This window comes from Capra hircus, chromosome 17 (genome assembly GCF_001704415.2).
Source record: "Capra hircus breed San Clemente chromosome 17, ASM170441v1, whole genome shotgun sequence".
NCBI lineage: Eukaryota > Metazoa > Chordata > Mammalia > Artiodactyla > Bovidae > Capra > Capra hircus.
The window spans coordinates 18,574,224-18,600,380 of record NC_030824.1 but is presented as its reverse complement, the minus strand read 5'-3'; the positions used below and the strand labels follow the sequence as shown (position 1 = coordinate 18,600,380).

General features: G+C 45.7%; 1 protein-coding gene across 1 annotated transcript in view; it reads left to right on the top strand.

Moving 5' to 3' along the window:
- VPS37B (VPS37B, ESCRT-I subunit) overlaps positions 15,376 to 26,157 on the top strand; it is a 30,957-nt gene continuing 20,175 nt past the window's right edge. Inside the window, exon 1 of the mRNA XM_018061335.1 lies at positions 15,376 to 15,557. Coding sequence (XP_017916824.1) covers positions 15,447 to 15,557 — 111 coding nt within the window. The 5' untranslated portion in view covers positions 15,376 to 15,446. The remainder of the gene's footprint in view (positions 15,558 to 26,157) is intronic.

Genomic DNA, 26,157 nt, shown 5'->3' with positions numbered 1-26,157 from the left:
AGCTTGAAAATGTTTACAGGGATCAACAGAAAGCTATGAAAAACAGCCTAGGAGATTTGTTATAAAACAAAACAGAACTGGTAGAAATTTACTAAATAATAAACACAATCATATTTGACAGAAGACGGGACACAGCAGAAGGATTAGTGAGATATTAGGAGAAATCCATAACTACAACACGGAGAGAAAAATATAGAAAATACCAGAAAGAGAAAAACAAGAACGGGAGGATTTATTAGTTATTCCTTTGTTTGGAGTTTTAGAGAAGCAAGAGAGAGTGGGGTGGGAGACCATTGTAAGACAGAATGGCTCAGGGCACTTCCCTGGCAGCCCTATGGTTAAGGAGGCTTCTCAGGTGGCGCCAGTGGTAAAGAACCCTCCTGCCAGTGCAGGAGACTGAGAGATGTGAGTTCAATCCTGGGGTCAGGAAGAACCCCTTGAAGGAGGGCATGGCAATCCACTCCAGTATTCTTGCCTGGAGAATCCCATAGACAGAAGAGCCTGGAGCGCAATAGTCCATGGGGTCGCAAAGAGCTGGACATGACTGAAGCGACTTAGCACATACCCGTGGTTAAGACTCCACTTTGCCAGTACAGGGTCTGGGGGTTTGATCCCTGATTGGGGAATAGGATCCCTCATGCCTCACAGTATGGCCAAAAAAAAAAGAGAGTGGCTGGGAATTATCTAGGACTGATAAAGAGATGTCAACAGAATTGAAGAGGCTAAATATTTGTTGAATGAGTGAACAAGTGAATGAAAGATTCCGTGATAAGTGTGCCCTGCCCCCTCCCTCCCCTCAAATGTGAGCTGCACGCAGGAGGGGAGAGGGAGCCCCCCACTCCTCTCCCAGGCCCCCCACGTTCCTCTCCCAGGCTTGCACACAGCAGGAGCTGGGCCACGTCATTGAAAGCCCGTCAGCCTGCTGCCAGCTCCTGGTGCCAGATGTCCTTCACTCACTGTTCAGCCTTTGTCATCTCGCCTCGCCTCCCTCGTTATCTGTGTGGTTTAAAATAGACAGGCCGGAGGAGGAATGTTACCCAGCTACTGAGCTGTGACCAGCCCAGCCTGCAACCCCCGAGAGTCTCCAGAGCTTTCCCCTCGGGGAAGAGGCATAGCTCCACCTGCTCAGCTGTCTTTCTCTCCTCGAACAAAGACAAATATTTCCAGCCCAGAAAAACCATCCCAGCCCTTCCAGCCAAGAGGAGAAGAGGAAGGAGGGTTAGAAAGGGTTTGTGTAGCCTTTTATTTCTTCTGTCAAGCCCCTGCCAGGCGTCGGGGGAACCTCAGGCCACCCAGACCAGGCTGCCGGGGGTTGACTTGTCAAGAGGCAAGATCTGCCCATGCAAGCTTTTCTATACATATGCCTTATTTTTTAAAATCTAATTTTATTAACTTATTTATTTGGCTGTGCGGGGTCTTTAGTTGTGGCTTGTAGGATCTTAGTTCCCTGACCAGCGATCGAACCCAGGCCCCCTGCATTGGGAGTGCAGGGTCTTAGTCACTGGATCTCCAGGGATGATCAGCCTGTGATGCCTTGTTTTTACAGTCAAGGAGCTGAGACAGGAATTAGCCCCATTTTCCAGATGGGAAAAGAGAAGTCTAAGAAATAAAATCATTTGCTCCTCCTGGAGATTGTACCTGGTAACTCAGGTGCTCCAGTTACCCAGACCAGGCTTCAGTAGTTGTGGCTCACAGACTCAGTTGCTGAGCGGCACGTGGGATCCTCACGGACCAGGGATCGAACCAATGTCCCTTGTTTTTTTTTGTTTTTTTTTTTTTTTTTTTGGTGCTAGTTTACAATTGATTGGCAGGGACAGATCAAACCCAGGTGGAAAAGGTTGCAGGTGGCTTGCAAAAGAGTGTAAACAGGTGCAGGTCGATTGAGCGCAAACAGAAGGCCTGGATTGCCAGATGAAGCGCTGATAGTGCTGTGATATGCAGGAAGCTTGAAAAAATTATGCTAAGTGAGACAAATCAGACAGAAAAGCATCAATACTATGTGATGCTTCTTATATGAAATATCTGAAAGAGGCAAACTCAGAGAGATAGAAGAGCGGTCCCCAGGGGTGGGGGCGATGGGGAATCGGGGAGTTGTTTCAAGGGGGACAGAGTTTCAGTTTGTGCTGATGAAAACTGGAGCTGATGGTGAAGGCTGTACAACAATGTGAATGTGCTTTAATGTCATGGAACTGCAGATTTAAAAGCGGTTAAAATGGCAAATTTTGTGTATATTTTACTACGAAATGCAAATAGTTTTAAATGGTGGCAGCTGAACTAGTTTTGTATCTATTAAAAAAGATGAATCTTAAAACAGAAGTATGTTGAATAATATGCCACTTGAGTTTTTAATTTAAAAAATTCACCATCAACAATATACTAAATAAATCTGCTGTGTGAATATATGTACATATGTTAAAGATAAAAATGGTCTCAAAAAATACACCCCAAGTTGAGTTAATAGTGGTCTCTCTTGGGAGACAGGATGGGCTACAAAGTTAGGCGGTCAAAGGAGCACTTAGGTTCTGACTCATTTGTGTTTAAAGGCGGATGGTGAGGCTAGCTGAATAATATTGCTATTTAGTTGATAAGTTGTGTCTGAGTCTTTGTGACCCCATGAACCGTGGCCTGCCAGGCTCTTCTGTCCATGGGATTTCCCAGGCAAGAATACTGGAGTGTGTTGCCATTTCCTTCTCCAGGGAAACTTCCCAACCCAGGAATTGAACCTGCATCTCCTGCATTGGCAGACGGATACTTTACCGCTGAGCCACCAGGGAAGCGCCATAGGAGCTCTTAGGTTCTGACTTATTTCTGTTTAAAGAAGGGTGGTGTGGCTGGCTGAATAATACTCCCCCAAGTAAACCCACATCCTAATACTCAATATCTGCCACATTGCCTTATGAGGCCAGAAGGGCTTGGCAGGTGTGTTCAGTTAAAGCCCTTGAGATGAGGTGTCTCCTGGTCATCCAGATGAGGTCGATGTGATCACAGGGTCCTTATGAAAGGGAAGCAGGAGGGTCTGAATGAGGGAGGGGACATGACAGTGGAAACAGAGCTCTGTGCGATGCACTCTGAAAATGGAAGGTGGCCCCCAGCCAAGGACCGTGGGCAGCCACTAGAAGCTGCAAGAAGGGAAGGAAGGGGACCCCCCCCCCCAACCCCCAACCAGCCTGCAGAAGGGACCAGTTCTGCCAGCACCTTCCTCTTAGGACTTCCTGACTTCAGCCTCCTGATATCCAGAACAGTAGAAGAGTGAATTTGTGTTTAAGTTGGTGGTGGTTCGTTAAAGCAGCCAAAGGAAACGAATACAGAGGGATTCACTTATGACTTGTGCAGTTCAAAATTGTACAGGGGGAGAGGCTTGGGAGGAGAAGGCAGATTTGGGGTGCATCAGCTAAGGCAGCCCCTCCTGAAAGAAGAGAGGGAACTAGGTGGGCTTCTGGAAACCCCGAAGCTGGGAACACGAGGTCAGGAGGTGGGAGGTGACTCAAGTGTGGGAGGATGTAAAGTGATGAGCTTCTGCAGAGCCGCTTCAGGAGCTGTAAGGTGTAAGGAATAAGCTCTCATCTTCACACGTTTTCTGCCAAAGATGAGACACACAAAACTTCACAGTGATTAGAATGTTCCAGATTTAGTGCCTGAATTAACACCTTCTGCCGAGAAGAATCTCTCTTTTTTAATGCATGGGATTAAGAGGGAAAAAAAAAAAAGAAACTCCAGGTATTTTCAGTGCTGATAGAGGAAATGGAAAGGCAGGTAGTGTTTGCTGAACGAGCTTCAAGTGCTTTTGAAATGCTCCGCAGGTCAGATCATGTTATTAAACAGTCACGTTGCTTTATCTTCTTTAGTGGCATGATTTCAAAATGATAGATTCTGTGAAGTCAAATATGATGCTCCCTTTTAAAAAGGAAAAAAAAAAAAAAAAGGTGAGGAGTGGGTGGGAGGGTGGAGATGAACATAGTGACTTGAAAATGCCTTGAAAAAAATTCCAGGAAGGAAACGCAAGAGGCTGTTAACAATGGCTTTTTGTTTTGCCTCCATGTCAACTGATTTAAAATTGGATTTTTATACCATTTTATGACTTTAAAAATTAAAAAGGGAGAGCACAATTCCTTAAGTGTAGGCTGGGCTTCGTGACTTTCTTCTCACGAGGACTGTGGAGAGGAGGCAAATGACTTCACAGGGAGACACCTGACACCCACTGGCTACTCAGGGGTGATCAGGGGTGATCAAGGGCCACATGGACAGTAACCAATCAGGTCTGGTTGTCTATACCCTTTTTTTTTTTCGGTTGTTCTGGGTCTTCACTGCTGCCCACGGCCTTTCTCTGGCTGCGACGATCAAAAGCTACTCTTTGTTGCAATACATGGGCCTCTCATTGCCGTAGCTTCTCTTGTTGCTGAGCGCAGCCTCTAGGGCGTGCAGGCTTCAGTGGTTGTGGTGCATGGACTTGGCTGTTCCATGGCATGTGGGATCTTCCCAGATCAGGGATTGAACTAATTTCTCTTGCACCGGTAGGTGGATTCTTATCCACTGTACCATCAGAGAAGTCAGTGTTTATCTATATATATATACTCTTGCTACAACATGATGACAATGACCTTCTTCCCCAAAGCCTGTAACTCCAGTCCAATCATGAGAAAGGCACTAGACAAATTCCTTTTCAGTGTTTTTTAAAAAATATTTATTTGGCTGCACTAGGTCTTAGTTGTGGCATACGGGATCTTTGTTCCTTGACCAGGTTTGGAAGCCGGGCCCCCAGCATTGGAAGCCGCTGCGCCACTAGGGAAGTCCCAAAAAACACTAGGCAAATTCTTAATAGAGAACAACCTACAAAATGCCTGTCCTCCTCAAGGTCCTGAAAACCAAAGAAAGTCTGAGAAATTGCCACAACCTCAGGGCCTAAGGCGGAGAAGGCAATGGCGACCCACTCCAGTACTCTTGCCTGGAAAATCCCATGGGCGGAGGAGCCTGGTAGGCTGCAGTCCATGGGGTCGCGAAGAGTCAGACACTACTGAGCGACTTCCCTTTCACTTTTCACTTTCATGAATTAGAGAAGGAAATGGAAACCCACTCCAGTGTTCTTGTCTGGAGAATCCCAGGGACGGCGGAGCCTGGTAGGCTGCAGTCCATGGGGTCGCACAGAGTCGGACACGACTGAAGCGACTTAGCAGCCGCAGCAGCAGCAGCAGGGCCTAAGAAGGCGTAATGACTAAGTCCGGAATGGTGTCCTCATTAGGATCCCGGGACAGAAAAAAGAACATTAGATATAAAAACAAAGGCCCTTGAGATGAAGTATGACCTTAGTTCAAAATAAGGTATCACTATTGATTTATTAATTGTGGCAAATGTACCTTACTGGATGAGGGACAATATGGGAACTTTTTGAACTATCATTTCATTTTTTTTCCTATAAATCTGAAACTGTTCTTTAAAAATCTATTTAAAAATTAAGAAGTTCCATTTCAACTGAGAGGAAATTCTCCTACCTATACACTCACAGAAGTATGCAAAGATGTATAGATGAGAGAGTTCATTGCATCATAATGTCTGGACAACTAGAAACCTAGAGGCCACAGCAGGTCCTCTGGAATACTATACAACAATCAAAAAGAATGTGGTGTGACTAAAATTACTAAACTTCCAACTGCAGGGTATGTCGTAAAATCCTACTTCTGCTAAATGAAATGTTATATGTGTATGTGTTTGCCTAGATTTAGAAAAATTCTAGAAAGAAAAACACAAAGTCTGCTTATTATAGTTACCTCTAGGATAAGAGATTAGAACTTCTTTTTAACATTACAGTTTACATCTTAACTACTTGGAGTGTTTTCACAGTACACTAATATTTAAGTTTCTGAATGTCAATTTGTATGTTTTTGTTGTGAAGTACTTCAAATTTACCCAAAAGAGACAGAGAAAAATAAACCCATCACCCAGTTAAGGAATGAAAGATGCAAATTCTTTTATAACTTAAAAAAACCCCAAACCCAAACCCTATAAAGGTTCTTTTGAAAGTACCACCTTGAGAAAGTTTCAGTTTCTCCCTAGAGAGTTTGCAAGTACATTGCCTGGAAATCTTGTCTTTCTAGTTTTACCTACATGGAAATCAACTTAAATGTCGTAACCATTGCTCATGTGTTAGGTTTTTCAAACCTTGTGAGGACTGGAAGTGAAATTTAGAGCCGAATTAATTTCTTGGTGCATGAACTTCATATTCTTGACATTGTCAAGCTTACTGCAGTATATATATACACAGAACAGACTGTTTATTGCCTCTGCGGCTTAGTTGCAGGGTCAAGGAAAGATGGGCCAAAATATTGAACACTTTCTGTAGGCCATTTTGGTGAGGAAAACAAAGTTCTGGAATTTGAAAACATTTAGAGTCCTCTCCAGGGACAATCTGTGAAACTGTTCTTCAGGGGAGCAAAAGTTAAGTAATCTTACAGATGATCTTCCCTGTGGAGTGGATTCGCTGAGCAGAAGGGGAAGGTTGAAGAGAAGAGTGAATAGCTTTATTGCCTCTTTAAAAAAAAATTAATTTATTTTTGGCTGCGCAGGGCTTTCTCCAGTTGCACTGAGCAGACACTGCTCTTCGTCCAGTGTGCGGGCTCCTCACTGCGGCGGCTTCTCTCGTGCTGAAGCACGAGCTCTAGGCTGGCAGACTTCAGTAATGGTGGCACACAGGCTTACTGGCTCCACGGCAGGAAGAGTCTTCCTAGACCAGGGATCAAACCTGTGTCCCCTGCATTGGCAGGCAGACTCTTCTCCACTGGGCCATCAGGGAAGTCTGCTTCTTGATTTAATTTGAAATAATGGTGCAGAACAGAATAGTTTCTAGTGAGAGATACAAAAAGCAAAGCCAATATTAAAAAAAAAAAACTCTTTAAAACAGTGAGAAGAGTAAAATTTCAGCAACACTAAAATAGGGAGTTGAAAGGAGATCAGACTGTAAAAACTGGAGTATGAGTCAACACATTTTTAATTCTTGTGGGTTGGCTTAGCATAGAAGTCTGGGGTTTGAGAAATTTATTATGTCTTTGGTGATTATTTTGGTCTTTGCACTGATGTTCAATGAAGGTTTTTCTGAGGTTGTCAGCAGCTGCTAAAAGGAACCTGCATCAGTTTTCTCTTTTTTTGTTAAAAAACAAAAAACTATAAGCAAGTTGTCACCGTAACATAACTCTCATACAAGAAAAATTTTAATCTACTGTCCTATCCACCAACAATTTAAAAAGACTTTCTCGTCTTTGTTTATATACAAGCATGACTTGTTCGTAGTTATAATCACAATATGTGATTATATTTTGCCTTTGTACCTTGATATTAACTCCTATTGGTTTTTCCATGTTGTTTGATAGTCTGCTTCTTATTTGCATGGCTATTAAATATACCATGTCAGATTTACCACCCAGACTTATCCATTCTCTTAATGTTGATCATTTTAAGTTTCATAATGTACGTGTGCTCAGTCACTTGGTCATGTCTGACTTTTTGTGACCCCACGAACTGTAGCCCACCAGGCTCCCCTCTCCATGCAGTTTTCCAGGCAAGAATACTAGAGCAGGTTGCCATTTCCTACTCCAGAAGTCATCATAATATGGTCCTTTATTCATCCTCATTTCTTATGACCACTCTATAGGTGCAGCATTAGTTATCTCTTACTGCAGAACAAATTACACCGGAACTTAGCAGTTTAACAACAAACAGTTATTCTCTCTCATAGTCTCTGAGGGTCAGGAGCCCGGGAGCAGCGTAGCTGGGTGGTTCCGGCTCAGGGTCTCTCATGAGGCTATGGTCACCTGAGGTTCAACTGAGGATGGTTTTGGTAGTGTGTGTACCATCATGTGTACGACTTTTCTTTTTTTAAGGTTTGTTTTATTTATTTTTGGCTGTTGTGGGTCTTCCGTGCTGCATGCAGGCTTTCTCTAGGTGTAGTCTGCAGGCTTCTCATTGCAATGGCTTCTCTTGTTGTGGAGCACAGGCTCTAGGCGCACAGGCTTCGGTAACTGCAGTGTGTAGGCTCAGTAGTTGCAGACCTCGGGCTCTGGAGCGCTGGCTCAGCAGTGTGGTGCATGGGCTCAGATGCTCTGTAGCGAGTGAGATCCTCCTGGACCAGGGATTGAATCCGTGTCCCTTGCATTGGCCCAGCCGTAACCACTGGACCACCAGGGAAGCCCCATCATGTGTCCATCTTGAATGTCCTCCTGATATGACAGCTGGCTCAACCCCAGAGTTCATCAGGTGAAAGAGGAGTGTGAAATAAAAGCCTAATCTTGGAAGTGCTGCCCATCTCTGCCTTATTCCCCCAATCACACAGCCCAGCTCTGTTAGCAGACTACAGAGCGCTACTCACAGGTGTGCATATCCGGAGGCTGACTACCCCAGGCACCTTTCCGATATCTAACAGCCATCTGTCTCCCATTCCTTTCATCATTTTCAAGTTCTCAGTCTCAAAATTAGCCACATCCTTTACATACAAAAACATTCATTTCTCTACTCATCCAGGACCTCTTTACATCTTACTTCCTGGCTTGTAGAGATAAAGTTATCTTTTTAGATAATAGTCGGTTTCTGGAACTTTTTAGACACTCCTACATCTGACCTGCACTGGGTGAAAGATGAGGTGATGCAAATCTTGCAGAGATCACTTTTTTTGGCACAAGATTTTTTTTTTAAGAAAAGCAAAGCCAACAAAGAGTCTGGAATGGCTGTTTATATACTTGAAAAAAGAAAAGAAAAAACCTTCCAGAAAATGAGTTTGACATGGATGCAGAGAAATTGGAATCCTTGTGTGTGACTGGTGGGAATGTGAAATGGTGCAGTTTGCTATATGCACCAATATATGTTGTTAAACAATATGGTGGTTCCCCCAAAAGATAAAAATACCATATAGTCCAGAAATTCTACTTCTGGATGTACAGCCAAAAGGACTGAAATGAAGGACTCGAACAGATAATCGTATACCAGTGTTCATAGTGGCATCATTCACAACAGAAAAGGTAGAAACAGCCCAAATATCCATTGACAGATAAACAAAATGTGGTCGGTACACACAATGGAATATTATTCATCCTTTAAAAGGAATGAAGTTCTGACACGTGCTACAACAAGGATGAACCCTGAAGACATTATTTTAAGTAAAATGTCACAAAAGGACAAATTTTTTTAAAGTCCTTGAATTCGTTACAATATGGCCTCTGTTTTATGTTTTGGTTTTTATTTGGCCGAGAGGCATGTGGGATCCTAGCTTCCCGGAGCAGGGATTGAACCTGCACCCCCTACATTGGAAGGAAGAAGTCTTAACCACTGGACCACCAGGGAAGACAAAATGACAAGTATTATGTGATTCCATTTATGTGAGGCCTCTGCTGCTGCTGCTGCTAAGTCACTTCAGTGTCTGACTCTGCGACCCCAGAGACGGCAGCCCACCAGGCTCCCCCGTCCCTGGGATTCTCCAGGCAAGAACACTGGAGTGGGTTGCCATTTCCTTCTCCAATGCATCAAAGTGAAAAGTGAAAGTGAAGTCGCTCAGTCGTGTCCGACTCGTAGCGACCCCATAGACTGCAGCCCACCAGACTCCTCCACCCATGGAATTTTCCAGGCAAGAGTACTGGAGTGGGTTGCCATTGCCTTCTTTGGTGAGGCCTCTAGTAGAGTCACATTCATAGAGACAGAAAATAGAATAATGGTTTCCAGAGGGTGAAGGGGGAAATAGGAATTACTACTTCACGGGTACAGAGTTTCACTTATGGGGACAGATGGTGGCGATGGTCACACAACAATGTGAATGTCCTTGATGCCACTGAACTGTGCGCTTAAAATATTCAAAATGGTAACTTTTACATATATTTGATCACAATAAAACAAGCACTATGGGTACAACGATTTTGGAAAGCAATTTAGCAACATCCCATAATGTTGAAGATATGAATACCCTATGACCCCAACAACAGAAGAAAGGAGTTTAAAAACTGTCATGTATGTATACAATGGCACACCATACAGCTATGGAAAAAATGTTTCAAACTATATGAACCAGCAAGGATGTGTGTGTGCTCAGTCATGTCCGATTTGTTGTGACCCCGTGGATTATAGCATGCTAGGCTTTTCTGTCTGTGGGTGGTGGTTTTTTTTTTAAGGCAAGAATACTGGAATGGGTTGCCATTTCCTCCTCTAGGGGATCTTCACAACCCAGAGATCAAACCTACCTCTTCTGCATCTCCTGCAGTGCAGGTGGATTTTTTTTTACCGCTGAGCCACCTGGGAAGCCTGAATCAACAAGGATACATCTTAGAAATTCACTGTTGGGAATTCCGTGGTGGTCCAGTGGCTAGGACTCCGTGCTTTCACTGCTGTGGGCCTGGTGTTTGATCCCTGGTTAGGGAACTAAGATCCCACAACCATCCAGTGTGGCCAAACAAACAAACAAAAAAACCTGAAAAGCGAAAAACTCACCATTGATCCTAAAAAGCAAGTAGCGGAAAGATCTGTGTGTATGTATATGTAATGTGTATGTGTGCTGTGCTGCGCTGGGCTAAGTTGCTTCAGTTGTGTCCGACTCTTTGCAGCCCAATGGACTAGAGCCTGGCAGGCTTCTCTGTCTGTGGAATTCTCCAAGGAAGAATACTGGAGTGGGTTGCCATGCCCTCCTCCAGGGGATCTTCCTGAGCCAGGGATTGAACCCACACCTCTTATGTCTCCTGCATTGGCAGGCAGGTTCTTTACCACTAGCGCCACCTGGGAAGCCCATTATATATGCATATATACATATAATGTGTATGTTTTAAAATTAAGATTATGGATATATACATGTAAGGTAAAATAAATAGGACAGTAGCTACCTTCTAGAGACGGAGAAAGGATATTAGGGGCTTTAACTGTGCCTGTGATGCTTAGTCCTTAACTTGGTGAGTTACATGAGGGTTTGTTATATTTTCTTTCTCCCTTTTCTTCTTTTTTGTGGGGGAACTGAAATAGTTGATTAAATAAACCCCACAAGGGAGCAAAAAATAAGAGAAAAATCCCAAACCAAGAAAACACAAATCTCAAGTCAAAATAACCAAGCTTTCTACATCCTCCACCTTCCTAACACACCCAAATAACATCAACCTTAAATATAATTAAAAAAAAAATACTGCTCTCTATTTTTATATCTTCCTTACACTCGCCAAAGTAGGGACTTTGTCCAAAATGAGTTTTCTCCCCCGCTTCTTGATGACTAGTACTTAGGTCATGTTGACTATTTAGATATTAGCAGATGACAGTGACAACGGTGGTGACCTCAGGAGGAGCAACACGTCCCGAGGAGCAGGGCTGTTCCACTTGCCGCCTTAGGGAATCATTCCTCTGCTGCCCACACACAGCTGACAGCATGTGCTATGGATATGGTGTCATCAGGTCCAGATTTTCTTCCAGCTTCTCAAACTGGAAAATATTTATCTGTAATTCTCTTTACTTCCATCAGACAGAAAGAATTCTAACCTCAAGGCTAGAAGACCGTGACCTCCACCTAGTTGAACCTTTTTTATTTTTCTTTTTTCATCAGATAGTGGGGAAGTATGCCTTCCAAACCATTTCCCCATGTTATGTAACAGGAGACCCATTTCTAGGCAGTAACAATGCTCCTATTGAGACAGAAGCCCTGGCACCTACATACATTGCCCTTGATTTGCCAGTACAAAATCTTAGTTAACCCAGAAATACTACAGGCAAGCGTAAGTTTGCAGAGAAACCCCGACCTCAGTTTAACACAAAGGAGGGGGGAGGAGATGTATCAGCTCACCCACGCATTTAAATCAACAGGTTTGACACCAATGCCAGGATCTTCTTATGTTTCTTTTCTTCTCTCAACCACTTTTAAGAGCGACGAGAAGTTTTTAGAGCCGCAGAAAACAAGACTTTTTCTGTGGTTTGCTCTGTTTGACAAAGGAAGTGGTGTGTGACTCGACTAGGTCAGTGGCAGAAAGCAGGTTTGAGAAAGTTTATAAGGACCAGGCAGGGCTGAACTGTGAACCTGGTTTGGACTAAGCATTCTAGGGACTATTGTATACAGGTATGCCATTCAGGACCAGGTTTGTTCTTGGTGTGCCTTGGATGAGTTACTTCATCCCTCTATATTCTGGAGTGCTCTGACCTCCAACCTTGTTCTTACCTTCTGTGGGGAATTTAAGAAACTTCTGGACATCATCTTAAGCCTCATAGGTGAGGATTTCCTGGAAGTACAGCTACTATTCTCACTTAGGCAGGTTTATACTTTTCCTGGAGAGGAAAGGGAAAATAATGAAACTAAACTGAGTGCCTACTCTGGTTATAAACTTGACTTTCTCCATCGCCGCCTTCTTTATTATGGTCTTTCTTAAAGCCACCTTTTTGGACAAACTCAAAGGAAGAAAACAATCGAGGGCTCTTTTCGAACTCAATGAAAATCTTTTGTTTACAGATAGTATGAAATGCCTCCTCCAGTTTTACTCATCTCCCACTAATCTGTGCCCTTAGTCACAGGGGCTAGGAGGAAAGAGAATGGTCACTGGAGCCCAGTCTAATGTATGGGAAGACAACTCAGACCTTATGCTCTACGGATGGGGGAGCAGAAACATCAGCCTCATGCACAAAGCTCGTTAGTCAGCCAACAAGTGTTTACTGAATGTCTGGACTGTGCTCAGTGCTGAGTTATGCGCCGAGGTCAGTGTGGTAGGATGCCAGCGTGGCCGATGCCAGTCTGGGAGCCAGGAGATCTGCCAATTACTTGATTTTGAAAGAAGACAACTTCCTCCTCCAAGGGCCTCAGTTTCCTTATGTGTAAAATTAGGAAGCTGTTGTGGTTATCCTCAGATGTTGGTTTCTTCCAGCTAGAACCGTGGAAGATTCCAAAGCAGGATAACAAGTTCCCAGAATTCCTGGATCTTGAAACGCTTCTAGGAGTGGGGAGACCCCACAATGGCACCGGCGATAATATCTCTGAAAGAGCACAGCTTGGCCCAACTAAATGTCTAGGTGCCTTCCTCTGAGTTGAGGCAAACGGCAATAATGTGGGTCCCTGCTCTGATGCTCCAATCATACTGGTTTTCTGCCCTTCCTTGAATGTAGCAAGCTAGAACTGACTTGGGGCTTTCGTACATGCTGGTCTTGCAGCCTGGGGCTTCCTAAAGGAATGGTGGGTGGTTCTGCCCTTCTCTCCTTCAGATCTCCTCAGATGTCATCTTCTCCAAGAGGACCACCTTTCATTACTCTCTTTAAAGGTATCCCCATTACTCTCTTTAGTTCAACATTCATCTCCTTCTTTGCACGCTCCCAATCTGTAATCATTTCGTTTATTTTTGGTTTGCCTCCCTGTCTGTTAGCTCCATGTAAGCAGGGGTCTTTTTTATTTTATTCAGAACTATATACCCAATTAGAGCCAGACATCCTGGAATGTGAAGTCAAGTGGGCCTTAGAAAGCATCACTACAAACAAAGCTAGTGGAAGTGATGGAATTCCAGTTGAGCTATTTCAAATCCTGGAGGATGATGCTGTGAAAGTGCTGCACTCAATATGCCAGCAAATTTGGAAAACTCAGCAGTGGCCACAGGACTGGAAAAGGTCAGTTTTCATTCCACTCCCAAAGAAAGGCAATGCCAAAGAATGCTCAAACTATCACACAACTGCACTCATCTCACACGCTAGTAAAGTAATGCTCAAAATTCTCCAAGCCAGGCTTCAGTAGTACATGAACCGTGAATTTCCTGATGTTCAAGCTGGTTTTAGAAAAGGCAGAGGAACCAGAGATCAAATTGCCAACGTCCACTGGATCATGGAAAAAGCAAGAGAGTTCCAGAAAAACATCTATTTCTGCTTTATTGACTATGCCAAAGCCTTTGACTGTGTGGATCACAATAAACTGTGGGAAATTCTGAAAGAGATGGGAATACCAGACCGCTGACCCGCCTCTTGAGAAATCTATTATGCAGGTCAGGAAGCAACAGTTAGAACTGCACACGGAACAACAGACTGGTTCCAGTTAGGAAAAGGAGTATGTTAAGGCTGTATATTGTCACCCTGCTTATTTAACTTATATGCAGAGTACATCATGAGAAATGCTGGGCTGGAGGAAGCACAAGCTGGAATCAAGATTGCCAGGAGAAATATCAATAACCTCAGATATGCAGATGACACCACCCTTATGGCAGAAAATGAAGAGGAACTAAAAAGCCTGTTGATGAAAGTGAAAGAGGAGAGTGAAAAAGTTGGCTTAAAGCTCAACATTCAGAAAACTAAGATCATGGCATCTGGTCCCATCACTTCATGGGAAATAGATGGGGAAACAGTGGAAACAGTGTCAGGCTTTATTTTGGGGGGGCTCCAAAATCACTGAAGATGGTGATTGCAACAATGAAAGTAAAAGACCCTTACTCCTTGGAAGGAAAGTTATGACCAACCTAGACTGCATATTAAAAAGGAGAGACATTACTTTGCCAACAAAGGTCCGTCTAGTTAAGGTTATGGTTTGTCCATTGGTCATGTATGGATGTGAGAGTTGGACTGTGAAGAAGGCTGAGTGCTGAAGAATTGATGCTTTTGAACTGTGGTGTTGGAGAAGACTCTTGGGAGTCCCTTGGACTGCAAGGAGATCCAATCAGTCCATTCTGAAGGAGATCAACCCTGGGATTTCTTTGGAGGGAATGATGCTGAAGCTGAAACTCCAGTACTTTGGCCACCTCATGAGAAGAGTTGACCCATTGGAAAAGACTCTGATACTGGGAGGGATTGGGGGCAGGAAGAGAAGGGGATGACAGAGGATGAAATGGCTGGATGGCATCACCGACTCGATGGACATGAGTTTGGGTGAACTCCGGGAGTTGGTGATGGACAGGGAGGCCTGGCGTGCTGCAATTCATGGGGTCGCAAAGAGTGGGACACGACTGAGCAACTGAACTGATATACCCAATTCCTAGTCCACATAGTAGGTCTCAATTTTGTCAAATGAATGAATTGGCAGTTCCACAATTACGAAAAAACAAAGGCATCTAAAGTTGTTTTCCCATAAATCCCCTTCTTTGGGGTTCCCTCGGTCAGGCTGGGCTTAGGCTGCACGAACTTCCGTCCTACTGCCTGCTTTCTTCACATCTAGGCATTTCTTTTCCTTGAGGAAAAGGCTCTTCTGACATCATGGCACACCCTCCTGATGTCATGCTGCAGTGACATCATTACTGCTGACCAGTGCGTCCCAAGCCTATCTCCAGGTCCCTTCCCTTAGAAGCCCCCACGCTTCCCAGAGACAACCCCAGCCCCTAACACTCTTCCTGTCAAGTGCCCAGACTGCGACGTCATGTCCGCCCGCCCGCGAGGCGATGACGTCAGGGCCCACGGCTGGCGTCACGTGCCCCCCCGCTGGGGGCGGGCCTTGAGGGCGGCGCTTCCGGTCCGCGAAGCCAGGCGGCCAGAGCTGCGGCGGCGGCCGAGACGGGACGATGGCGGGCGCTGCCAGCGAAGCTCGGTTCGCCGGGTTGTCGCTGGTGCAGCTCAACGAGCTGTTGGAGGACGAGGGGCAGCTGACAGAGATGGTGCAGAAGATGGAGGAGGTGAGCCGAGCGGCAGCTCAAAGCGGCGACTGCGGGGCCTCGAGGGGGGCGCGCGGGGCCGGGGGCCCGCGGCGGGCTGGAGGTGGCCTGAGGCGGAGACGGTCGCGGTGCTTCATGTTGGGTTGAGGAGACTGAGACGAGAAATTGGGGAGGGGGGGGCTTGAGGTGGGGTTGGGGATGAGGGGACCGAGGCTGGGGCGGAGCTGGGAAAAGCGTCTTGGGTGGACAGAGCTTGAGGGGGCTGGAGGGGTCCTGAGGCGGAGTGGAATGCGGATTAGGGAGCCTGGAAGGGGCGTTCGGGATCGTGGAGGGCTGTGGCCGAGTTTGGGGCGGCGAGGAGGGAATTGAGGGACCGAGACTGGGTTGGAATGGGTCGAGGGGACGGTAGTCGAGGATTGGGGATGCCTGAGACCGGACTGAGGAGTTGAGGTTTAGGTCTGGGCAGGGATTGGGGTTGAGGGGAGGGTTGACGGGTACAGGGAAATAGTTACTGGGATCTGAGGATAGGCTTTGAGGGGCTGAGTGGATTAGCTAGATAGGAATCATGGGAAAGGATCGGGGGTTCCGAGATGGATTTGGGGGCAGTGTCTGTAGTTAAATCTGAGAGGTGGTTTTGAGATGGGCCTTAGGGGTGGGGAGGGGTCTCCAAGGCTGGGAGACACGAGGCAGCAGACTTACCTAGGTTAAGATCTGATTTGGCCGTTTATCTGAGGGATCCTTAGGGTCAGAGGGCCTGTTCCGGGTCTGACTTCGTTTGGAAGGCGTCTTGCTGGTGTTGTCCCAGGGGGCTCACCTCCGGTCTTGTGGGTTGGCAGAAGGATGCCATGCCCCCCTCCGCAGAAGAAGGGAATGTGGTAATTCTAGTATGGTGGCTCTGCCCCATAGTGTCCTTCCTCGCTGGGGCCAAGTTGTGTTTTAGGAGACAAACTGGAGGTCAGGGGCTGACAACCCACCCCCACCTCTGATAGTAGACAGACTGCCCCGTCTCTGCAAGGTGTGCCCACTGCTGTTTCTGGAGATCTCACTCCATCCCTTGTAGCAGGGTTTGTTCTCAGGGGTAACTGACTTCACTCCTGGTGTGCTTTCTTCTGTCCTTTTCCCCCAGCCCTTTTGAACTCTTTCCCCGAAAGTCCAGCCCTGTGAGTCTGGGTCTTCTCCAGGCTGCTAGACCCAGGCCCAGCCAGCTCCCCCCAGCCCACCTCCTGCTTTTACTCCTTTGTCTCCGAAGTCTGAGCCTTCCCACGCCTACAGGGCCAAGCTTCTCACCCAGAAGCTTGTGTGGGGGCTTTTGGCTTGCTTTCTGCAAAAGGATTGACTGTTCAGCACTGAGCCAGCCCCCTTAAAAGGGGGCTTGTATGGAGGTTGCACATTCAAAATCACTGGAAAACCCTCAACAGATCATTGTCCGGAGCTACAGAGAGGCCACTGTAGTAAGATGGTATCAGTCTTTCCATTAATCCACCCCTTGTATTCACAGGCTTTGTAACTTGGCACATATAACATTGCTCTGAGATGCAATTCACCCCATTTATGGTCTCCATGTGGCGCTTTCCTTTTAAGAGAAGAATAAGTGACAAAATCCATCTTTCTTGACTGAATGAGAGTTTCATGTCTACAAAGAAAGAAAATCTTTGCTTAGTTAACTCTGCTTGTCAGTTGCCGGGAGACCTTTTGTTGACTGCCTGCAGGCATCTTTCTAGTTTAATAATAAAATGATAGGTATGTATTTCTAATGTGTAACACTGCCTACAAGTTAATTTTATTATATGTGACTCCCCAGTTTCAGGACAGAGTACTGTAGTTATATTAGTAGAACATTAATCGAAGTAAAGTGCCTTTTAGTGGAGGGAAGATTGTGGAGTCAAGTCAGTCTGCTGACTCAGGCTGTTAGGACAGCTTTACCTGTTTCCTCTATCTGAGACACACCGTAGGTTACTATTTAAAGGGAAAGGCAGATTAATCTAGCAGGTGTTTTTTTGTTTTTTTTTTTTAGTACAGGTGATCTTCATCCCAGAGTACCTCATACAAATACTGAGGACCAACCTCTCTTGATTAGGCCATGTGATTAAGTTAAATTACTCAGCAGAGGTTTGTTCTTCAGGGTATAGTGCTTTTATTAAAACAAGGAAATTGAACGTGAAAACCAGACTGCCTTAGCCAGACAGCTCACCCAGCCATGGTGACCCTTCGAAAGGTTGCCCTGGGTGTGTGTGGTGCGTTTCTGAGGAAAGGGCTGTGATGTGAACAACCAACATTCTGGCCCTGGTAGTTTCACTCAGCTCCTAATGTTGCGTGTTGGTTTATTTGGGGGTGGCTGTGAGACAGAAGGAAATATTTGTGAAATAGCTTTGACCAGATGGCGTGTTTATGATCTGGTGTTAAAGAACGTTTGGGCTCTGGAATTATACATTCTGGGCCAGGCCTGGCCACTGCCCAGCTGTGTGACTGCAGGCAGGTCACCTCACCTCTGTGAGCCGCCGCTGGGGAAAGATAATGTGGGAAAAAAAACATACTTCTTGGTTTTATTTTTGGCCGTGCTGGGTCTTGGTTTACACATGTGGGTTTTCTCTAGTTGTGAGCGGGGGCTGTTCTAGTTGCAGTGATTGGAGTTCTCATTGCAGAGAAACTGCCCACATGCTTCTCTCATGGGGCACAGACTTTAGGGCACTCGGGCTTCGATAGTTATGGCACAAGGGCTCAGACACCCTGTGGCATCTTTCTGGACCAGGGATCGAACTTGTATCCCCTGCATTGGTGAGACGGATTCTTAACCACTGGACCATCGACCACCAAGTTCGATGAAAATACTTCTTAGAGTTGACTTGGGGATTATATTAGAGAGTGTGTGTTAGGTCCTTGTGTGAGTGCTTAGTCATGTCCAATTCTTTGGGACCCCGTGAACTGTAACCCACCAGTCTCCTCTGTTCATGGAATTTTCCAGGCAGGAATACTGGAGTCGGTTGCCATTTCCTTTTCCAGGGTTAGGTCTTTAACATGGTATGTATTAATAGTGTTCAATAAAGAGTAATTGCATTAGTAATTTGTAGTTCTCTTTTTGGAACAATTACCAGCAATCATGCATATAAGGTCATCCCAACCGGATAATAGGGTCTTATTTCAAAAATCTAAAGTAGATTTTTATTTGCTATTAGCCTAAAATTTTTTTCTAGCTTTCTGTGGTTAGTGATTGTCTCAGTAGCACTAGAATGAGACAGTAAATAGAATAGGACTTTCAGGCGCAGATCTCTTACCCTAAACCAAGGCCTTTTTTTTTTTTTTTTTTTTTAATTGGCAGAAGGAAGTGTTTTAAATTGTAGAGTAAGGCTTCTTCAAGCCTGAGGGGCTGTTTTGTGGCGACTGGAGAGTGTGGCTAGGTTTTGAAGGCGTTCACTGTTGGGTTTAAATACAGCTGTGTATTGCGCTTCACTCACATTGTTTTAATTGTGGCCTCTGAGCTGTAGTCCAGCTGGAAACTAGAGGCAAATTGTGTTGGAGCGGCAGACATTCTCATTTTCCCTGCCCGTGGGTTTCTCTTTTCCTGTTCCTCTTGTCTGCGTGCAGTTCTCTAAAATGTAGTGTGTTCCTACTGATCGGCAGCTCTTTCCTTTTGCTCTGGGCTGATACTTCTTATGCACACGTTTTTATTTTTATGTCAAGTTATTTTTGCTTGGCAGTGGAATGGGCCTTTGTCTATCTGTCCACATTAACCCCATTGGACTTGCAGGGCACTCCCTTAAAAGGAACCATCGCTCAGGGGATTAGGCAGCTAAACCGGACCTCTTGGGTCATTCTTCCCAGTGTGCTTTCGGAGGAAATGCTGACGAGTTGGTGTTAGCTGAGGATTCACTAAGACTTCAAACTCAGGAACTCTGCTCCTGTGGCAGGTGAAACTGCCCACACGCAAAAACTCTGAGGATCTGAGAAACAGTTCTGTGGAAACTCAAGAGCCTGGTCTGGAAGAAGCTGTTTCCCTAAGGCGTGTTCTGGGGTGATTTGTGTGGGGCTGCGAAGCTACCGCATGAATCATAATGGCTCTTTGAAGCGTACGACCAGGGACTGCTTCCTCAAACAAGCTCTGAACGCTGGTGGGACTGGTTTTTAGAAGCTGAGATGTGAAACCCTTTTGAGTGTCTACTACTGGAGTATGTTTCTGTTCCTGTCATCCAGTCATTATTGTATATATATATACAGGCTTCAGCTTTTATGTTTAAATCTTCTCTTCCATGGACCTATGACTTTAACTCTTGAGGAAAACATTACTCTGTCCCAGAATATTTTCTGGAATCCAGTACTGGCTGACTTTTTTTTCTTTTTCAAAGAAAGCATCTAGCTTTCGTGGACAGACTATAGCTGCGACTTTAGTGACTTATTTCATTGTTTTCCAGCTCAGTGCGTCCCCGGGAAAGTGAGGACAGTGGCCAAGCCTGCCTTTTAGGGTTCTTGTGAGGCTAAGTGGCATAGCAGGTGAAGTTGGTAGAGGGTGGCTGCCTTTCTTTGGAGAGATTTTCAGAATTGTTTAGGCTGGCTTACGTGAAATCCGATCCCTTATTTTACTTAATTGCTGTCTACTTCCTCTCTATTGATTAAAAGCGCAGTGGGGGCGGTGCAGTACAGAACTGGCTTTTGTTACCAGTGATGTGACCTTTGGCAAGTATTCAGTCTTTTTCCAGTTGCAGTTTCCTCGTTGAAAATAAAGCGGATAATAACAGCAAGCGCCTCCATAGGGTTGCAGGTGGGCTAAATCAGAGAAGTTGTTAGGATACTTATCATGGAACCTGGAACAGAGTGAACACTGAGTAAGCTGTTGTTATTGGCTGTTACTGCTAAAACTAAAAGGCATGATGTCCTGGCTGCCATCTCAAGACGATCCCGTGTCAGGTCCATGTCTGTGGAGCACTCGCTGTGTGAGGCACTGTAAAGGGCAGAAACATGGATAGTGTATAATCTCTGTACTATAACTTAGGGAGATTCAGTGCACAGACATCTACAGCAAGAGAGAATGGGGGGGCTTCAGTTTGGGGAGATGAGACAGGTGATGGTGTGGCCGCCCGGCAGGCTCCCACAGTTGAAATGGTGTTGTGTATGCTGTTGTTTCAGTCGGAAAGTCCTGTATGACTCTCTGTGACCCCATGGGCTGTAGCCCACCAGGCTCCTCTGTCCATGGGATTCTCCAGGCAAGCACACTGGAGTGGGTTGCCATTCCCTTCTCCAGGGGATCTTCCCAACCCAGACATCAAACCCACATCTCCTGCATTGGCAGGCTGGTTCTTCACCGCTCAGCCACCAGGAAAGGTCCGTGTTGTGTATATTTTACCACAGTCGTTTGTTTATTTTTTTTAGAGGAAGAATAAGAGAAAGGCCAGACATGAATTGTAAATAACATTGAATGTCAGATGAAGAGGGACTTTCTGGCTAGATTAGGTTCCTACTGCAAGAGATGGACTTTGATAGGCGGGTAAGCTTTAAGAAAATAAATGAGGTAATTCCTATAAGGGTGTGGAATGACACAAGGAACATCTGTGTACCTGCCAGCAGCTCAGGAGGAAAATGCGACTGAGCCAGAGCAAACCTCCGTGCTCCATCCTGAGCGTGATCGCCAACCCCCAGCCAGGGAGCCACTGTCTTGAATTAGGTGTTTATTTCTCTAAATTGTATTTTGACAGAAGTCAGGGCTCAGGAAGGTGGCTGAGCCTGGCACCGAGCAGGAAAGCTCAGGGTAGATTTCATGACTCGTGAGTTACCAGGTCAGGTTTGCTAGTGTGAAGGGAAGTGACAAGAAATAAAGCTGACGAGGCCGAGAGCCTGGGCAGGAGCTGGGTGGCGACCCACTTGGAAGCACTGAGTTTCCATGACTTGGGAGCGGGGCAGCGGCGTGATCGGAGGAGCGCTTCAGGAAGGCCGTGTTGGCTGCAGTGTGGGCTGGATTGGCGAGGGGGGTTCCGGAAGACCAGGCGAGAAGAGGTTAGGATTCGAGCCAGAGTTCTGGCGGGGAGATGCAGACCAGTTTTCCGAACCCCTTCCCACCCTCGTGGAGCTGCCCACTGAGGGGCCCCATCAGCTTTGCCTTCCAAACGCTCTTCCCGCTCAGTCACAGACACACGGCCCCGTAGCCTCTTTTGTGTCTCCTTGGTGGCACTTGACACACATTTGATAAGTCACTTGCTTCCCTGTGTCCCCGCCTGGCACAGGGGCTCCATTCTTTGTGTCCTGGGCACCCTAGCACAGGCCTGGCACATAGGCTGTGCCCAGTTAGTGCTCCTGAGTGAGTGGAGCTAGCTGGTCTTTAAGTGAAAGCGAGTAAAAGGAGGGCCCAGAGCGAGGCTGGAGGAGGGGGGGTGGTCCCTGGGGCCGCGGGAGCCCAGCATAGGGGACAGGCAGGGCAGTTGTGTGGCCTCGTGCAGTGGGCAGTTGACTGTGCGGTTCTGGAGCTCAGGGATGGTTTGCTTAGAGATACAAATTTGAGAGCAAAGTAACCTCTTCCAAGCACTTGTTGAAATCAAGGGGAACATAAAAGTTTAAAAGGCCGGTGGGCTTATCGTCGGTGGGTTGGGAGAAGGAAACGGGTGCCGTGGAGGCGCGAGGAGAAACGGGTCTGATGACTCGACTTTACAGACAAGTCAGCCTCCTTTTGCGCTGCCTGTGCTGTACACACTGGTCCAGAGGAACCTCAGGACACGTGCAGTCGAGGTGCTCTTGAGCGCAGCCAGCTCGGTCGTAGATTCGGCTTCTGTCACAGCATTTGGCAGGTTGTCGCTCGGGGGGCCATGCCAGGCTGCAGTGCCCGGTGTCTGTAACGACCCGTGCGTCAGCCTCTGCTCACGCGTGTGATTGCTGAGGCTCAGAACACGCTAGCTGGTTTATCTCCTTCCTCAGCTCCAGGGGGTTTTCACATCCCATCATCATTCAGGAAAGCCATCCTACCCAATGGCATGAAGACGGAGGAGAATTCTGAGTTTCTTCATAGGGAAGAGGGAAAGGAGAGCCATGGGTGGAGCGCTCTTGTCAGTAGGTTGCCTCGCAGTGCACCGGGGGAAAGCTTTTAAACTGAGCAACACGCTCCATTATACCAGAGTGTATGTGAAAAGCAGATATTCACGTGGTTGTTACGTTACAAGCAGTGCCATAGTTAATGTTCCTTTCCAATCAAATTTTCTATTGTCTCCAAGGTTAGCTAATGGTGCCCTGAGGTTATTTTCATACCATAGCCCAGGGCCAGGGTTGGCAGAGGGACAGAGTAAGTGCTAATTAACGTTTGCCATCAGAAAGCGGCTTTCGTTAACGCGAGCACAGCTGAGGTTGAGGAAGTTTATGCGTTTACTCAACCTTCATGGAGCACCTTGGGGAAATGAAACTGCTAAGCCACAGAATTTTCATCTTTGGGGATCGCGCTGGTGCACGTAAGCCGATCCCAATGTACCCGGGATGCAGTAGGGGTGAGGGCACACCCTAGTGGGAGGGAGACCCGGAGACCTTTGCAGGGCTCGGGGTGACCGGCAGGAGTGTTTCCTGGAGGAGATGACTCAGGAGCTGTGATTGCAAGGGTGCATTAGCCAGGTAAGGAGGGAGAAGGGTTTCCGGGCCCCACAAGCGGAGACACAGAGGAAAGAAACAGCGTGTGCACAGGACTGTTGCAGGCCTTGCTGGAGGGACCAGGGCAGGGCGTGAGGGGACGGGGTCAGAGAGGCCGGCAGAAACCAGACGGTCCCACGCTTGTGGAGAGGGCTTGGGCTTCACCTTCCAGTCACAGGGAAGGTTTTAAGCCTGGGAGTGGTGCAGTCACACTTGGTGATTCATACAAATGATTCAGGCAGCCAGAGGAGGATGGATTTGAGGGGGTAAGACCAGAAAGCAGAGAGATCAATCAGAAGGCTGAAAGAAGATGGAAGAAAAAAATTTTTTTCAGTGAGCCAGAATCTCTTAGCGGGGAGTCTTACACTGAACTCAGTGCCCAGTCTGCTGAGTCTTGCTTTGCACACAACTCAGATAACGACACGCTTGGTCCTCTGGCTTGTCAGTGGCAGATTTTTTCCAGGGTGTAGGAGATAACTAGTAGAGCTGATCATACACCATCAAGAAAGAAATGAAGCTGCTCCAAAAATGGAAGATCAGCTGTTAAGCATAGTGGTTAAGACAGGATTTGGGTTGCTAGGAGACTTTGGACACGGATGAACCTTCCTAAGTATTGCCTTCCCCATCTTTAAAATGGGAGAATTAAGATATCATCCTTAAGAGACATTTGGAGAATTAAATAAGACAGTGTTTGTAAACTGTGGAGCACGGTGCATGACAGTTTAATAAATGCCCAGTAAATAAAGCTTCAGCAGTTGTTAATGAAGTGGTTGGGGCTGTTTGATTTAGGGTAGGGTTTGCCTAATTCCGTGGCTTTTGATGGTGATTACGTTAAAAAGTTTCCATGGTGGAGAAATTTGGGGAATCTGGTTAAATAAGAGGGGTTTTATTTTTGCTTTGCTTTGTCTGGTTTCTCTCTTACAGCTATTAATAGTATGTATTGCAATATTTCCCACACTTAATCAGTCTGTTAGGGCTAGGTCCCCTGGGGCATACTTCGGCAACTGCTTATTTAAGGTCATAAATGCAGCCATCTGCTTTCGTGGCCCAGGAGCATGTTTTTATCACAGAGGGCACTGTGGCTACTTGATACTGACAATTCTGTGCCATCAAAGGCTGTCCTGTTTTCATCGCTCTGTTTGAAAAGGCAAGGAAGTATATATAGTGTGTAAAATTTCTGATCCCAATTGATCAAACCTTTAAAAATTGCATTTTAACATTTATATTATAGAAAAACTAAAAAATACAGAACTATGAAGAAGAAATAGGTAGTCACGTGTGATACACACCACTCAGAGATAAACACTGTTAAACAGTTTATATGTTTTCTTTGTTTTCTGCCACTGGGATAATTTTGCTTGTAGAGTTTTTGTCTTGTTTTTTATCTGTGAAGTTATGCTCTGAGCACTTTCTTATTTTTTGTCAGAAGATTCTTACATGACATTTTTAGCGACTTATATTTTAATCATGTGGGTATGCTGCAACTTGGACCTCAAGGAGATCCAGCCAGTCCATCCTAAAGTAAATCAGTCCTGAATATTCATTGGAAGGACTGACGCTGAAGCTGAAATTCCAATACTTTGGCCACCTGATGGATGGGAAGAATTGATGCATTTGAAAAGACCCTGATGCTGGGAAAGATTGAGGGTGGGAGCAGAAGGGATGACAGGACGAGATGATTGGATGGCATCACCGACTCAATGGACATGAGTTTGAGTAAACTCTGGGAGTTGGTGATGATCAGGGAGGCCTGGCGTGCTGCATTCTATGGGGTCAAAAAGAGTCGGACATGACTTGAGCGACTGAACTGATGCTACAATTTATGTGACTAGTCCCTTAGGTACTGTTTCTTTTTTTTTGCTTTTATAATTTATATTGCAGTTAACATCTTTGAACATAAATCTGTTAAAATATCAATACTTAAGAATGACTTATTTTCAAAAAATTATTAAGTACCTGGTGATTCTTTTAGTTAGAAATTTTATTCCCTGTATCAGTTATAATTGCAGTTTTTGTGTGTGTGTGTGTGTATGAAATTTAAGTAGAATAACTTAGAGTAACTGATTCTCCTTTGACTAATCCCTTTCTCTACCCACAGACTAGAAAAAAAAACTTGTTAGAATAGCATTTTCTCATACTGAACAGAAGATGAATAATTTCAGTCATGTGAGAGTAAACCTTATCTATTAAACTGAATTTTTGAGTCAGGTGTTGGAAAGTTCATCTCATGATATATTTTACATGTAAAAGCAACGTCTTCTAAAGATGTAGTCTTAATACACACCCAGATCTTCCTGGAGAGGCGTTTTCTCACTTGCACCTGTGTAAAGACGATTCCAGAGTATTCTCATGCATACTTTTCTTGTAGATTGTGGTTAAGAGGAGACGAAGAGGGGAAAACCCCGAAGCTCTCACTAAACAAGTGAACGCTTTGGTTGGTTGTGCTGGCAAGGAGCTACTAATGAGAAAAGCAAAGTTTAGAAGTTCTGTCTTCCACAGACTGCTTTCTTTTGGGAAGGGGAGGAGGGATTTGGATTTTAAAATTACAATAGAAGCTATTAGTTGACCTCCCTCCACTTAACTAAAGTGTTCCAGTAATTGGCGCTCGCCAGGCCCTTTATCAGATACAGGCCCTTTATCAGATACAGTGATTGATTCCTCCCCGCCCCACCCCCCTCCGTCATGGTCAGATCCCCCGGGCATTTCGGCTCCCACACCGAGTAATCACCCAGAGTCAAGTGTGTTGGCTCTCAGACGTGTTCACTCTGATTTTATTTGTTATAGTAATTACATGATTTCATTAAATACCATGGCAACTGATGAACCGTGTATCGCTGGGACTTCCCTGGCCGTCCAAGGGTTGAGACTTTGCCTTCCAGTAGAGGGCATGAGGGTTCAATCCCTAGTCAGCGAGCTAAGCTCCCACATGCCTCCCTGGCCAAAAAGCAAAAAACATAAAATAGAAACACTGTTGTAACAAATTCAATAAAGGCTTTAAATGGTCCACATCAGAAAAATCTTAAAAAAAAAA